The sequence below is a fragment of the Lepidochelys kempii genome, unplaced genomic scaffold (assembly GCF_965140285.1).
Source record: "Lepidochelys kempii isolate rLepKem1 unplaced genomic scaffold, rLepKem1.hap1 scaffold_29, whole genome shotgun sequence".
NCBI classification, from domain to species: Eukaryota; Metazoa; Chordata; order Testudines; family Cheloniidae; genus Lepidochelys; species Lepidochelys kempii.
Genome location: NW_027621931.1, coordinates 2,314,110 through 2,326,928, shown reverse-complemented (window position 1 = coordinate 2,326,928; position 12,819 = coordinate 2,314,110). Strand labels below are relative to the sequence as shown.

General features: G+C 51.3%; 1 protein-coding gene across 1 annotated transcript in view; it reads right to left on the bottom strand.

Moving 5' to 3' along the window:
• LOC144930023 (uncharacterized) overlaps positions 1 to 12,819 on the bottom strand; it is a 285,123-nt gene that overhangs the window by 47,317 nt on the left and 224,987 nt on the right. Inside the window, 1 exon segment of the mRNA XM_078851060.1 lies at positions 2,397 to 3,347. Coding sequence (XP_078707186.1) covers positions 2,397 to 3,347 — 951 coding nt within the window.

Below are 12,819 nucleotides of genomic sequence, written 5' to 3'. Positions count from 1 at the left end.
CCAGAAAAGCTCCCATTACTCGCCCATCACCATTGTAGATCTTGACATCTCCTGCCTAATGTGACATCTTTGCTTTGCGAACAAGAGCCCTGGGGAACTCTCTGGCTCTTTCCCTCTCACTGGGGAAAAGGTTCCACATCTTCTCTCAAGTAGTTTTCCTCCCAACAGAAGATTTATTTTAAAATTTACCAAATAAATTCCATTTGAAACAGAAATCATTCCAGTCTATACTGGGTCTCTATTCTCGTACATGCTATTTCTCTCACATTTTCCCCCAAACCTGATTCCTTTGGAGTCAGGTTTTTATTGCAGGATTAGCCACCATTTGCTATTTTGTAGGAGGGGGCTAGAAGAAAACCTGAATTATACTGTAACACTGAAAGTGATCACAGAATCAGCCTCTTACCTTACACTAATAAACTTCATGTGCAATTTCCTTGTTGCTGGTAACAATTTCTTCAAAGATTACAAACTATAAACCTTTAGGGCAGTTTTCTCTTAATTCCCATTTTCACCCAGTGAGCTCTGTGTGAAATCACATTCTCCCATAACCTAGGAGCCTTCCATTTCTGAGGGTTCATTTCTCCCTGGGTCTTCTCCCAGAAGTGTGGGTGGAAGGGGTCTCACACTACGGGGGAAGGCTGCATCATGAGAAAAACCACCTGTGCTCTACTTTCACACTTTCTAATCTTTCAGAGTAGCAGGAGGTGGAAAAGTGAGACACATGCATTAGACTCAAGAGCAAAACTAAGAGACCAAACCACAGACTCTGGACTCAGCATTCATGTATCCTGCAGTCTGAACTTGGAATCTGTTACATTCCCTCATTGGCTACCATCATTTAACCAACACAGAAGTGCTTCTTGTCCAGCAAGGCAGCCAGTTTGGGACCCATAGGCATGGCATGGCTCTGAAGGAATCAGCTGTTTCTCTCTGTGCTTCAGGAAACTTGGGATCCAAATGGTAAAAGACAGTTGTTCCCAGTTTCATCATGGCATCCTTTAGAAGTGTGAGCAATTCTAAAAACAGTTTACCTTGGCCACAGGTCACCATAGCGTCCATCTCTGGGGTGAAAATCAACCACTCGTACCTCTCATTTCTACCTGAGTTCTTGTCAAATCTTTGACCTTAGTTGTAGCAATTTTACACGGCTCTGGCGTAGAATTCTTCACCAACCACACGACATACCAGTAGCGATACTGAGGTAGAACTCCCCCAAATATGCCCTTTTGTTTCTTTAATCTGGTGCAACAGATTTAAATAAGGGACTAAATTCAGGTGCGCCTTAGAATCCCTCTAAGACACCAAATGTCAGGTATCTACTCAAAATGGGTGTCTTTCTGCAGCTCTATCACATTCCTCATGGATGTCATTTCCTACACATTTACAGCATCTCCCAGGAGTGAGCTGAACAGAAATGTCACTTCCATTTTTCCCATCTCTACCTAGGAAGGGATTGCATTTCCCAAATAAGAGGCAACATGCACCTGATTAGGAAGGGAAGATCTTCAGGAGCAACCTCCTGCAGGGCATGGGCCACAACTGCTTTGGGAGGCAAATGAATGGGTCTTTTGCTTAGTTCCAAATCATTTACTAGAGAATCCTCTTCCCAGCCCTTTCGGGAAATATTGACCTTACCTATTGAACAACAGGGGGATTGGGATGGTGATGGAGAATCCCTCTGATTTACCCTATGTTCTTCTGTTGTTACACAGGGGAAAAGACATTTTTCCCTCTCCCTTCCCTATTCCTGCTCTTTGTTATACTTCAATATATTTTAAGGGAGGAAAATGGGAGTAAAAATATCTGCCTTCAGGAAAACCTGAAGCAACAGCACTCTGATGAACTGTGACAACTGGGAATGAAACAATATGTTCCTGGTGGGGGAACTTGATGACTAACAATTGTTTTTAAATGGGGGAACAGTATAACTGTGATGCTCAGGGTTTGTTTAGACTAGGAAAAGTGATGGAGTTTAGGTCAGGTCAAGGGGAAAGCTAATGCCAACCACTGCACCTCGGCTGCATCTGCACGACAACTGTAATTGTCTTTTAACACCAAGATCACTAACTTAAGCAGCCAACGCCATGTACAGTCCTAGTGGATGTATGGCACGGGTAGTTTTTGCCTCAGTGTAGCTTGTTGGGAACAAACCTCTCTCCCCCACCTGGAGCTGATGAACATTCCTGGCTGGAGGGACACACGCTCCTTCGACTCAAAAGGAAAGGAGTTGATAGAAAACATCACAGGACTGACCCCAAAGAAGGGTGAGCTGCAAAAAGCAGAAGCAGGCAACTCATCTGGGGGAGCTGAGTAACCACGGTGAAGATGGGGCACAGATCACTAAGTGGGAATTAGCAAATGTGATTTAAAAGAAAAAAATACCTTTGGCCAGCCCTAGTCAAGGCATTTGTTACAGATCCCTCCCATGTGGATTTTCTGATGTCTAATAAGGGTTGAGCGCTGATTGAAGCTTCTCCCACACTCAGAGCACGTGTAGGGCCTCTCTCCTGTGTGGATTCGCTGATGTGTGATAAGGGCTGAGCTTTGATTGAAGTGTTTGCCACACTCACGGCATCCATAAGGTTTCTCACCCATATGGATTCGCCGATGTATGATAAGGTATGAGCTCCGATTGAAGCGTTTCCCACACTCAGAGCATCCATAAGGCTTCTCACCTGTGTGGATTCTTCTATGTGTGGTCAGTACAGAGCTCCGATTAAAGCTTTTCCCGCACTCAGAGCACATGTAGGGGGTCTCTCCTGTGTGCGTTCTCTGATGTGTGATTAGGGTAGAGCTGTGATTGAATCTTTTCCCACACTCAGAGCATGTGTAGGGCCTCTCCCCTGTGTGGATTCGCTGATGTGAGAGGAGGGATGAACTGTCAGTGAAGTGCTTCCCACACTCAGGGCATCCATAAGGTTTCTCACCCGTGTGGATTTTCCGATGTGTAATAAGGTGTGAGCTCTGCTTGAAGTGTTTCCCACACTCAGGGCATCCGTAAGGTTTCTCACCCGTGTGGATTTTCCGATGTGTAATAAGTTGTGAGCTCCGCTTGAAGTGTTTCCCACACTCAGGGCATCCGTAAGGTTTCTCACTCGTGTGGATTTTCCGATGTGTAATAAGGTTTGAGCTCTGCTTGAAGTGTTTCCCACACTCAGGGCATCCATAAGGTTTCTCACCCGTGTGGATTCTCTTATGTGCAATGAGATGCGAGCTCTGCTTGAAGCATTTCCCACACACACAGCATGCGTAAGGTTTCTCACCCGTGTGGATTCTCTGATGTGTGAGAAGGTCCGAGCTCCCTTTGAAGCTTTTCCCACACTCGAGGCATGTGTACCGTGTTCCTTCAAAGTTCATTCTCTCACGTGTAATAAGGTCTGACTGGCTACCGAAGTTTTCCTCTGGCCTCAGCTGACTCTCACAGGCTTTTGTTTTTTCTGGGCGTGCACAGCTCCCAGAATCATTCCCTTTGGACCTTCCTGACAACATCCCATGGGCTTCTACTCGCTCAGCGTCTTCCTGCTGGGGTTCCTCCTCGTTTTCACTCACCATCCCAACACCTGACGGGAGACCGAGAGAATCCAGACGTAAGTCTCTGCCTGCGCCAGAGAGAAAGGAAATCTCAGAGAGAAGAATGGAAAAAGGGATGAAGGAACGAAAACATGTACAGGACAGATCAAACCTATCAGGAGCTGATTTTCCCTTCAACCTTCCCCAGAGGAGAGAAAGGAAGGGATCAGTTCTGGGTCCGTATCTCAGAAGAAATCTCAGGGGACAGCGAGATTGGGGAGGGACCTGCTGCCAGTTCTCAGTCAGGATAGGTGGGAAGCCATGAGTGACCTCTGCCTAACGATTCCACATCTGCAGGGAACAATCCTGAACTTGGAGAGCTCACAAGCTCTTTGTAGGGCATCCCAAATGTTTCCTGTATTCACCGACAGTTTTGGGGTTGGTTTAACCAATGCCTCACCTATGAAGGCAGCTCTCGGGAGCACTTTTTTCTCAGAACCATGAAGGTCTGGGACGCACGACTCCTCCCCTCGTTCCAGCTGCGAGATCACATCAGTTCTGGAAACTGGAAACCCTGCTCAAGGCAAAGAAAACAAGGGAGGTCAGTGGAATTTGTGGGATACTTGTCACAAAGAATATTCCATGCTTTTAAGCCCAGCTCACTTTTAAGTAGTAACGTCCCAAGGCCGGCTTCCTTGGCTCAAAGTGCCAGGAGATGATTATTATAAATCATATTCATTACCTTACTGCCTAAGGGCCAACTAACAGTGGGTCCTCATTTTGCTTGGCACAGTACAAACCGAGAAGCGTTGATGGCCCGTGTCCTGAAGAAGTTACAATCTAAATAGACAAGGCAGACACACAATGGGGGAAGGGGTAGAACCCACCAGCAGAGTGAACTCCGTGAAGGCAGAGTGACAGATCTAATCAACACAGGCCTAGATCTTGAGACTATCGGATTTAATGTTACAACCAGGGCCAGTGTTTTCCGGAAATTGTCGCTAGGACTGCATTTTTTCCCAAAATTACTCTTTGTTTCTGGAATCACCGTTAATATCCGGAATTGCTGATCAGAGGGTGGGTGGGGCATGCAGGGTCACAATCCCCCAGATTTCTCCCTGGAGACACCCGTCTCCTCCCCAGGGCACAGGCTGGCTGCGGTTGAGACTTGCTGCCAATTTCTTCCCTCCTCATACAAGTCTGGGATCGGCAGTGGGACGCCAGGCTCTCTCATCATGCTGCAGAGAGGACGGCACTCACAGCTGCTCGCGGCCGTGTCCACAGCACCTCTCCCCTGCTCATCTCCCTGCACACAGCTGGTTCATGCCCCGTCTCTCCAGCGCACAGCTGGCTCTAGGCTCTCAATGCCCAGTATCTGAGCCCCACCGCCCCCACACAGCCGGCTCCTGTCCCCTCCCCCCAAGGCACTTTCAGGCTTTAAAGGATTAAATATTGCTCACGTTTGTCAATTACTCTCTTTTCATTGCCTGCAAACTCTTGCCCTAATTATGACTGTTATCTGTATATCTAAGCCAGCCCTTGAAAGCATGAATTCTTCACAGACTATGATGCCGAGATGCGCCACATGATACCAGGAAGGGCTGCGGGATGGGTTTCCTGTGCAAGCTGGTATCGCTACAGGGTGATGAATGCCAGATCTCAAGGCTGGTTATGCAGAGCTCCACCTTTTGAAGCTTTACCCAACGCAGAAAGGGGTAGTGACGGATTTCCCCTCATTCAGAAGACTGAAGACGACAGACTTTTGGGGGATAAACAGCTGAGTTTGAGCTGACTGAGGGGGGTCTTTCTGGGCTACAAACTCACAGGACCTGATAACCACCAGGAGGTAACCCTTTAACAAAGGTTTTAATGCACTTTGGAACCGATCAGGGATTCGCATGAGGACTGCTGAGGGAATGAAGGTAAACACGCATTTGGATGCTCTTCTTCTTTTATGAGAACGGGAACAGGAAGGGCAGGGATATCACTGAATGCACGATCTCAGCAGGACTAGGTGTCAGGATAGCACCATATTGCAGCCCATTGAAAAACAAAATCCCAACTACACATATAAAATGATGGGCTCTAAATGAGCTGTTTCCACTCAACAGAGGGATCTTGGAGTCACTGGGCACAGTTTTCTGAAAACATCAACACAGTGTGCCATGGCAGGCAAAAAGCAAAGAGAATGTTGGGAATCATTCTGAAATGGATAGATAAGAAGACAGAAAATATCCTATCGCCTCTATATAAACCCATGGTACACCCACATCTCGAATACTGCCTGCAGATGTGGTTGCCCCATCTCAAAAAAAGATATATTGGAATTGGAAAAGGTTCAGAAAAGGGCAACCCAAATGATTACAGGTATGAAACTCTTCTGTACGGGGAAAGATTAAAAAGACCGGGACTATTCAGCTTGGAAAAGAGACAAAGGGGGGATATGAGAGAGGTCTATAAAATCAAAACTGCCGTGGAGAAAGTAAATAAGGACGTGTGATTTACTCCTTCTCATAACACAAGGACTAGGAATCACCCAATCAAATTAATAGGCAGCAGGTTTATAAGAAACAAAAGGAAGTATTTCTTCACACAATGCACAGTCAACCTGGGGAACTCCTTGCCAGAGGACGTTGTGAAGGCCAAGATTATAATAGGGTTACAAAAAAAAAACAAAAAACACCATGAGAAATCTATTGAGGACAGGTCCGTGAATGGTTATTAGCCAGGATGGGCAGGGATGGTGTCCCTAACTTCTGTTTGTCATAAGCTGTGAATGGGTGACAGGAGATGAATCACTTCATGATTCCCTGTTCTGTTCATTCCCTCTGGGACACCCGGCGCTGGTCACTGTTGGAAGACAGGACACTGGGCTAGATGGACCTTTGGTCTGTCCCAGTGTGGCCATTCTTAAATACCAGGGAACCTAGTGAGTCCAGTGCAATGGGAGGGAGTAGGAAAATCCCTGGGTGTGGAGAACACTGGGAAATTAGAAACTATCATTCAGAAGCAACAGACTCTAAATAGTCTAGAAAAGCAGAATGTGAAAAATAAGAATCGGGGTCATGTGACTTCAGGAATGAGGGACTCAAAAAACCAAGTCTGCAGAGAAGGTAGATTGTGGCTAGTGCACATGCGGATGGGGGAGCAACTCTCCAGGTCTCAAGGATTTTCACCAGCAACCGAGGCCATTGTCCCATGCACGGGGCAATCCGGAGCAGTGAGGAGTTGTGTCATCTGTAATCCTGGCTGAGTTTCAATGTTCTGCTGCTGGAGCTCCCTTGTCTGGATTCCCCCAGCCAGCATTCAAGGTCTGTGTGATCAGTAACCCTGGACCAGCCCATCTGACCCCAGCAGCCTGCTTCTTACACGCCAAGCACATTCTGGTCTGGGTGGAGAAGGCTCAGGGTTTGAGAGAAGGCCAGGGGTAGGAAGCTTCTGTTCGTTATGCTGGACCTAACCCCCATTTTTACTTGTGCAAACAGGAGATATTTGACACTGTGCGATTCTGCTCCTGTGCTCTCTTCCCACAGCGTTCAGCAGCAGGGGAGGGTCTCTGGTCGTGTGTGTGTCACTGGCATGCTGGGGTGATGCTGGAACAGGACAGAGCAGAGGTGGCATTGTGGGGGTGGCGTGAACCTCATCACTTCCGTTCCCCTTCCAAGAACCGAGGGGACAGGAACCCTTACCCAGCGAGGTCACAGTCTCATAGGTCTCCTGCATGACGTCTCCGTAGAGGGCTCTCTGAGTGGGGTCCAGCAGAGCCCACTCTTCCCTGGTGAAATACACAGCTACCTCCTCGAAGGTCACCGGCCCCTGAAAGAGCCAGAGTCCCACACTCAGGACCTGCTGCCCCACTCACAGCCCCACTATTCGTGGGGGAGAGGAGACAATCAAACGGAAACTCTGGGTGGACTGCAGCCAAGAGAATCCCACCCCCACCCCACTCAGAGCACCCAGGAAATACCAGGGTGAGGGGGCGAAGAGACACCCCTCCTCTCTCCCAGCAGATCCATCACACACCTACTAGCCACAGACTGATACCGGAGATGCTGCCCCGAGCAGGGTCTAGGGAGAGATCTCTTGTAGGAAGCCCAACACCCTCCTCCTTGTGAAAAGAAAAGGAGGACTTGTGGCACCTTAGAGACTATCCAATTTATTTGAGCATAAGCTTTCGTGAGCTACAGCTCACTTCATCCGATGCAAACTGTGGAAAGTGTAGAAGAGCTTTTTATATACACACAAATCATGAAAAAAATACCTCCTCCCACCCCACTCTCCTGCTGATAATAGCTTATCTAAAGTGATCACTCTCCTTACAATGTGTATGATAATCAAGGTGGCCCATTTCCAGCACAAATCCAGGGTTTAACAAGAACGTCGGGGGGATGGGGGGGCAGGAAAAAACAAGGGGAAATAGGTTACCTTGCATAATGACTTAGCCACTCCTAGAGCTGGATATGAAGCAGGGGAATCTCCCCTAAGCCTGACTGGTGGCTTCCCCCTTCGTATTTCAAGGCACCCGCTGGTTAGTTGGGTCAGGCTCCAGCACTACGAGTCTGGTCCTTTTTCCCAGCCCCATCTAGGTAGGTTATTTTCTGTTCACCAGATTGGAGCATTTCCACCTCCGAACCTCATGGGTCTCTTCCTAGAATCTAGGCCACTTATTAAACAACTCCCAGCAGGTCTGCCACCCCCTGGCCTCCTCCCTTTCTCCACCCTGTGCATTTCCTGCCCCACTCCAACCTCCAAACCAGACGGTGCAAACCTTCCCCTCTCCTGTGTATTTCCTGTCCCTCTCCCTCCTGCAGGAACAGATCAGAACCCCCCACAATAATCCCTACCTGAGCTGGCTCCTCTGCAGCCATGTCGCTGCCTTGTCCCATGGGAGGACGGGATGAACCGGAAAGAAACATGAGCGTCGTTCTGCAACCTGGCCGGGCAAGAAGGGCTGTTGTAGAAGTTTAGGAACGGGCATTAGTTCATTTCACATCACGCTTCCCCCGGGCTCTTTCCCTGCAGAGCGAGATCCGAGATTCTGCCGTGCTGAGAAAATGCTCAATCTCTGGATTACAGCAGAGACCTGGGCCCTCCTGCCAGGCTAGGCCCACAGACACACTTTTAACCTCCTTTCTCCCTCCCGCATCCCAAAACAAAGTCTCTGAACGCAATCCCAGAAAAAAGCAGAACCAAAGGAGTCCCTTTCGAGGATTCCCTCTGACACTGACCCCATGACAGCCACACCCCAGCAGGAGGGACATGGAGTCAGGAACTGGGTTTTCCTCTGTCTGATCCTCGTCTCGTCCACAGGAAAGTGATTCTCCCCACAGTGCAGTAATACATCTGTCTGGGCAGATGAGGGAGCTGGAAATCTCTTTCAAAACTCTTATCCCACGGACCCTGTCAGTCTCTCTCTCTCCTTTTCCCTGTGCCCTCTCCATGCCTGTCTGCTCAGAAACTCTCATTCCTGGGTTGTTTGCTCCCCCATGGCTGGATTTGCTCCTGCAGATGGCAGGAGAAATGGGGTGGGGGGCTGTTACTGTAGAGTCATTTTATAGTCCTTCACTGCCTGCCTGGGATTTCCCCATTGTCTGCCTAGGACCCCCACCTGCCCTCCACCAGGATCTGCCAGGCCATTTGCCTGGGACCCCCTCCTCCGGCCAGCAGGACCCCCTGACGCTTTACAGGAGGACCCCTCACTCTGCGGCAGGGACCGCCCCACCACAGCTCTGTGCACTGGGCATGGCAATGGTCCCAGGAGCCAGCTGGGCAATCCCAGACAGAGCCCCTGGCACAGCACCAGGCAGCGTCTAATCCCCTGCCCCACCTGCCCAAGAGACTCCCACCCCCACTGGTCTGCAGCCAACAGGCCCCCAGCCATACCCACCTCCAGGACCCATAGCCTTAGGGCTGGGCACATCAGAACTACTCCCCGAAACCCCAAACCCTCCAGAACCCACCAACCTGACTAGGGTCCCCCCTGCCCAGCCACCCAGAGGCCTCCCCCTACCACAATGCCCCTTCAGCTCCCGCTGCAATCTCCCCACACAGACACCTGCCCCCCCCCCCAGCAACAGTGTTCCCTCACAGTGTCTGACAAGTGGATAGAAAGTTATCACCACCCCCTGCTGGCCAGTCACACAGGCAGAGGGAGCCCGGGGGGACGCCTCTTTAACAGGAGAAGGGAAGCCATGGAGGGCCAAAATAAGTAAGACATTTCCATACTCTGTCACTAGCAAATAATGGCCACCGTGGATCCACCCCAGAGTTGGCTACAGCTTTGCACTGCGGGAAGCCCCCCCTCACGGAGACCCTTTGTCATGGGGTTTGGGATACTTCTGGACCACGCTGCACTCAGAGGAACCTCCTCATCCCGTGCCAGCTGGAGAAAAGAAAAGGGTCCAGCCAACTCTCCTGTTACCAACTGGGAACCACCCATCCCCCAAACAGGGGGAGGCCCCTGGCTTTGATGGGTATTGAGTATATGGCTAGTCTCTTTTATCAGCAAACATTTTTAACAGAGAGAAAGGAGGGAACAAATGATTCTCAAAGGAGAAGGAAAGATGATCATTGTTGCAGGGGGGTTAATTTCCCAACCAGGATGGAGAAGGACTCAGGGCGACAGGTTCCCCCCAAGGAAGGAGAAGTTGCTGGGATTTAGAGACATGGGGAACATCCCCTAACCCAAGAGGATTTTTAATTGACATTTGATCATGACATCGTAAGAGGGAAACCTGAGATTTGTGATCAGTGTTCAGAAATGAAAGAGAAAGGGTGGAAATCTGAGGGATTTTGGATCCATTTATGGAAATTATAGAGAGGAAAGTGGAAAATGAGAGGGATTTTATATCAGTTGTTGATAGGAGGTAAAAGCTGAGTGTATTTCCCACCACTATTTGGTCAATGAATAGAGTGGAAATGGGCAACGTTGGCAAACGTTTGAGATCCATATTCAGGAATCTGAGAAACGGTGTAAATCTGAGATTTTCGTCGTAATTTATAATTACAGAGACAGGGAAAGCTCTCAGGGGCATATTCAATTAGAAGTAGACAACTAGAGTAAAAGTGGGGCAAACGTTGAGGGTATTTTTGAGGAATCTTTGAGACGTACAGAGAAAACGTGTCACAAACTACGCAACTGAGAACATGGGATAAACGCCAAGACCGGGGGGGCTTTTATGTGGCTATTAAAGAACTAGCTGGAAAAGGGGGGACCGTTTGTGATATAAAATCCAGCCTGTCCAATACAGAAGCAGAAAGTGATGGTCCCCCCCCCACGGCCCCCGTTCACCTGGGCAGCAGGGAGCCCTCTGAGGGGCTGACTGAAGGGGGCAGGGAGGGGGCGGCAGTGGGGGATGGGCAGGTAGGGGGCAGAGAGTCACTTTCCTGCCCCCCGCGCCCAGCGCTTCCCCACCGGGGTCTCCCACTCACCGGAGCACGGGGGGGTTAATGACGGGCCCCACCCCGCACAGACCCCGGAGGGGAGCCGCAGCTGCTCCTCCTACAGATCCGACACGAGGCAGCGCCTCGTCTGCTCCAGGCCCCGCCCCCAGACGCTGCCACGCCCCCGGTCTGCTTCAGGCCCCGCCCCCCGACGCTGCCCCGCCCCCGGTCTGCTCCAGGCCCCGCCCCCAGGCGCTGCCCCGCCCCCGGTCTGCTCCAGACCCCGCCCCCAGGCGCTGCCTCGTGTCGGGTCTCTTGGAGGAGCAGCTCCGGGGTCTCTGCTGGGGGGGCCCTTCATTAACCCCCCCGTGCCCGGCCGGGGGGGGCTTTCTCCAGCTGGGACCAGCCCCGGCTCTGCCCGCCCCCGACCCGGTGAGTGGGAGACCCCGCGGGGGGGGGAGCGCTGGTGGGGGGGCAGGAAAGTGACTCTCTGCCCCCGGCACGGCTGGGATTGGGGGGGGCAGAGACTGGGGCCCGGCGGGCGGGGTCCCTTGGGGGGTGTTGGGGGGAGAAGCCGGAGTTGCGGGGGGTGGGGGTTGAATTGTCTCTGTGCAGACAGGAAATTCCCGGGGGGGAAGTGGGGGGCGGCGGGGGAGTTAATTGGATCCCCTCTCCCCCCACGGGCACAAATGCCCCCCAGTTTTCCCCTTTTCCCTCTCGGTAGCTCCCACCTGGTTGTAAACTCCCCCCACCCCCCCATTGATCCGCTCTCTGATCTCCCCTGATCCCCCCCCCGTCTCTCCCTCCTCCTCACATGTCCATTGAAACTCCCCTCCCGTGGGGGGGGGCGGGATTTCCTTCCCCCCGTTTTATCCGCAGCGATTTGTCCCGGTGTCGGTGGGAAGTTGGAGCCCGGAGCCATCCCCCAACCTGGCTGCCCCGGCGTGGGGGTGGGAGGAGACGCCGGGTCTCTGCCGGGGCGGGGAAGGGAGGGGACGTGTCCCCCATGGGGCTGCCCCCGATCCCGGCTTCCCAGTCCCACTTGATGCCCCCAACTCCGCACCGTTGCCCCCAGCCCCCACCTGCCCCCACCTGCCCATCCCCCACTACCGCCCCCTCCCCTCCCCCAGGGAGCCCTCCAGCTCCCCCCCCCCGGCCCCCTTCAGTCAGCCCCTCAGAGGGCTCCCTGCTGCCCAGGTGACCGGGGCCGGGGGGACGACGACGATCACTCTCTGTTTATGTTTTGGACAGGCTGGATTTGATATGACAAACGGTCCCCCCTTTTCCAGCTAGTTCTTTAATAGCCACATAAAAGCCCCCCCGGTCTTGGCGTTTATCCCATGTTCTCAGTTGCGTAGTTTGTGACACGTTTTCTCTGTACGTCTCAAAGATTGATAAAAAAGTTTGCCCCACTTTTACTCTCGTTGTCTACTTCTAATTGAATATGCCCCTGAGAGCTTTCCCTGTCTCCGTAATTATAAATTACGACGAAAATCTCAGATTTACACCTTTTTTCAGATTCCTGAATATGGATCTAAAACGTTTGCCAATGTTGCCCATTTCTATTCATTGACCAAATAGTGGTGGGAAATACACTCAGCTTTTACCTCTGTGACAAAGTGGGACTGTTCTTAATGTTCTTAATGTTTCCTCTGAATAGTGTGGGGGTGCCTCAGTTTCCCCTAGGCAGTTCTTAAGTATCTAGGTGGTGGGATAAGGGTGTATGATCATTGCAGAGCCCTAGAGGGCAGGTGTATGCAGGAGTCTGGACACAGAGAATGGCCGACACCCTGTTTCCTGGCCACTGATGGCCTGGGCCCTTCCTCCCTGCAAGGTGAGAGCTAAAGGGTTGGAGAACAAAGGAATCCGGTGACCTCCTGGCCCGGGAAAGGAACCAAGCCCAGAGGAGGAGGGGCTGGAGGG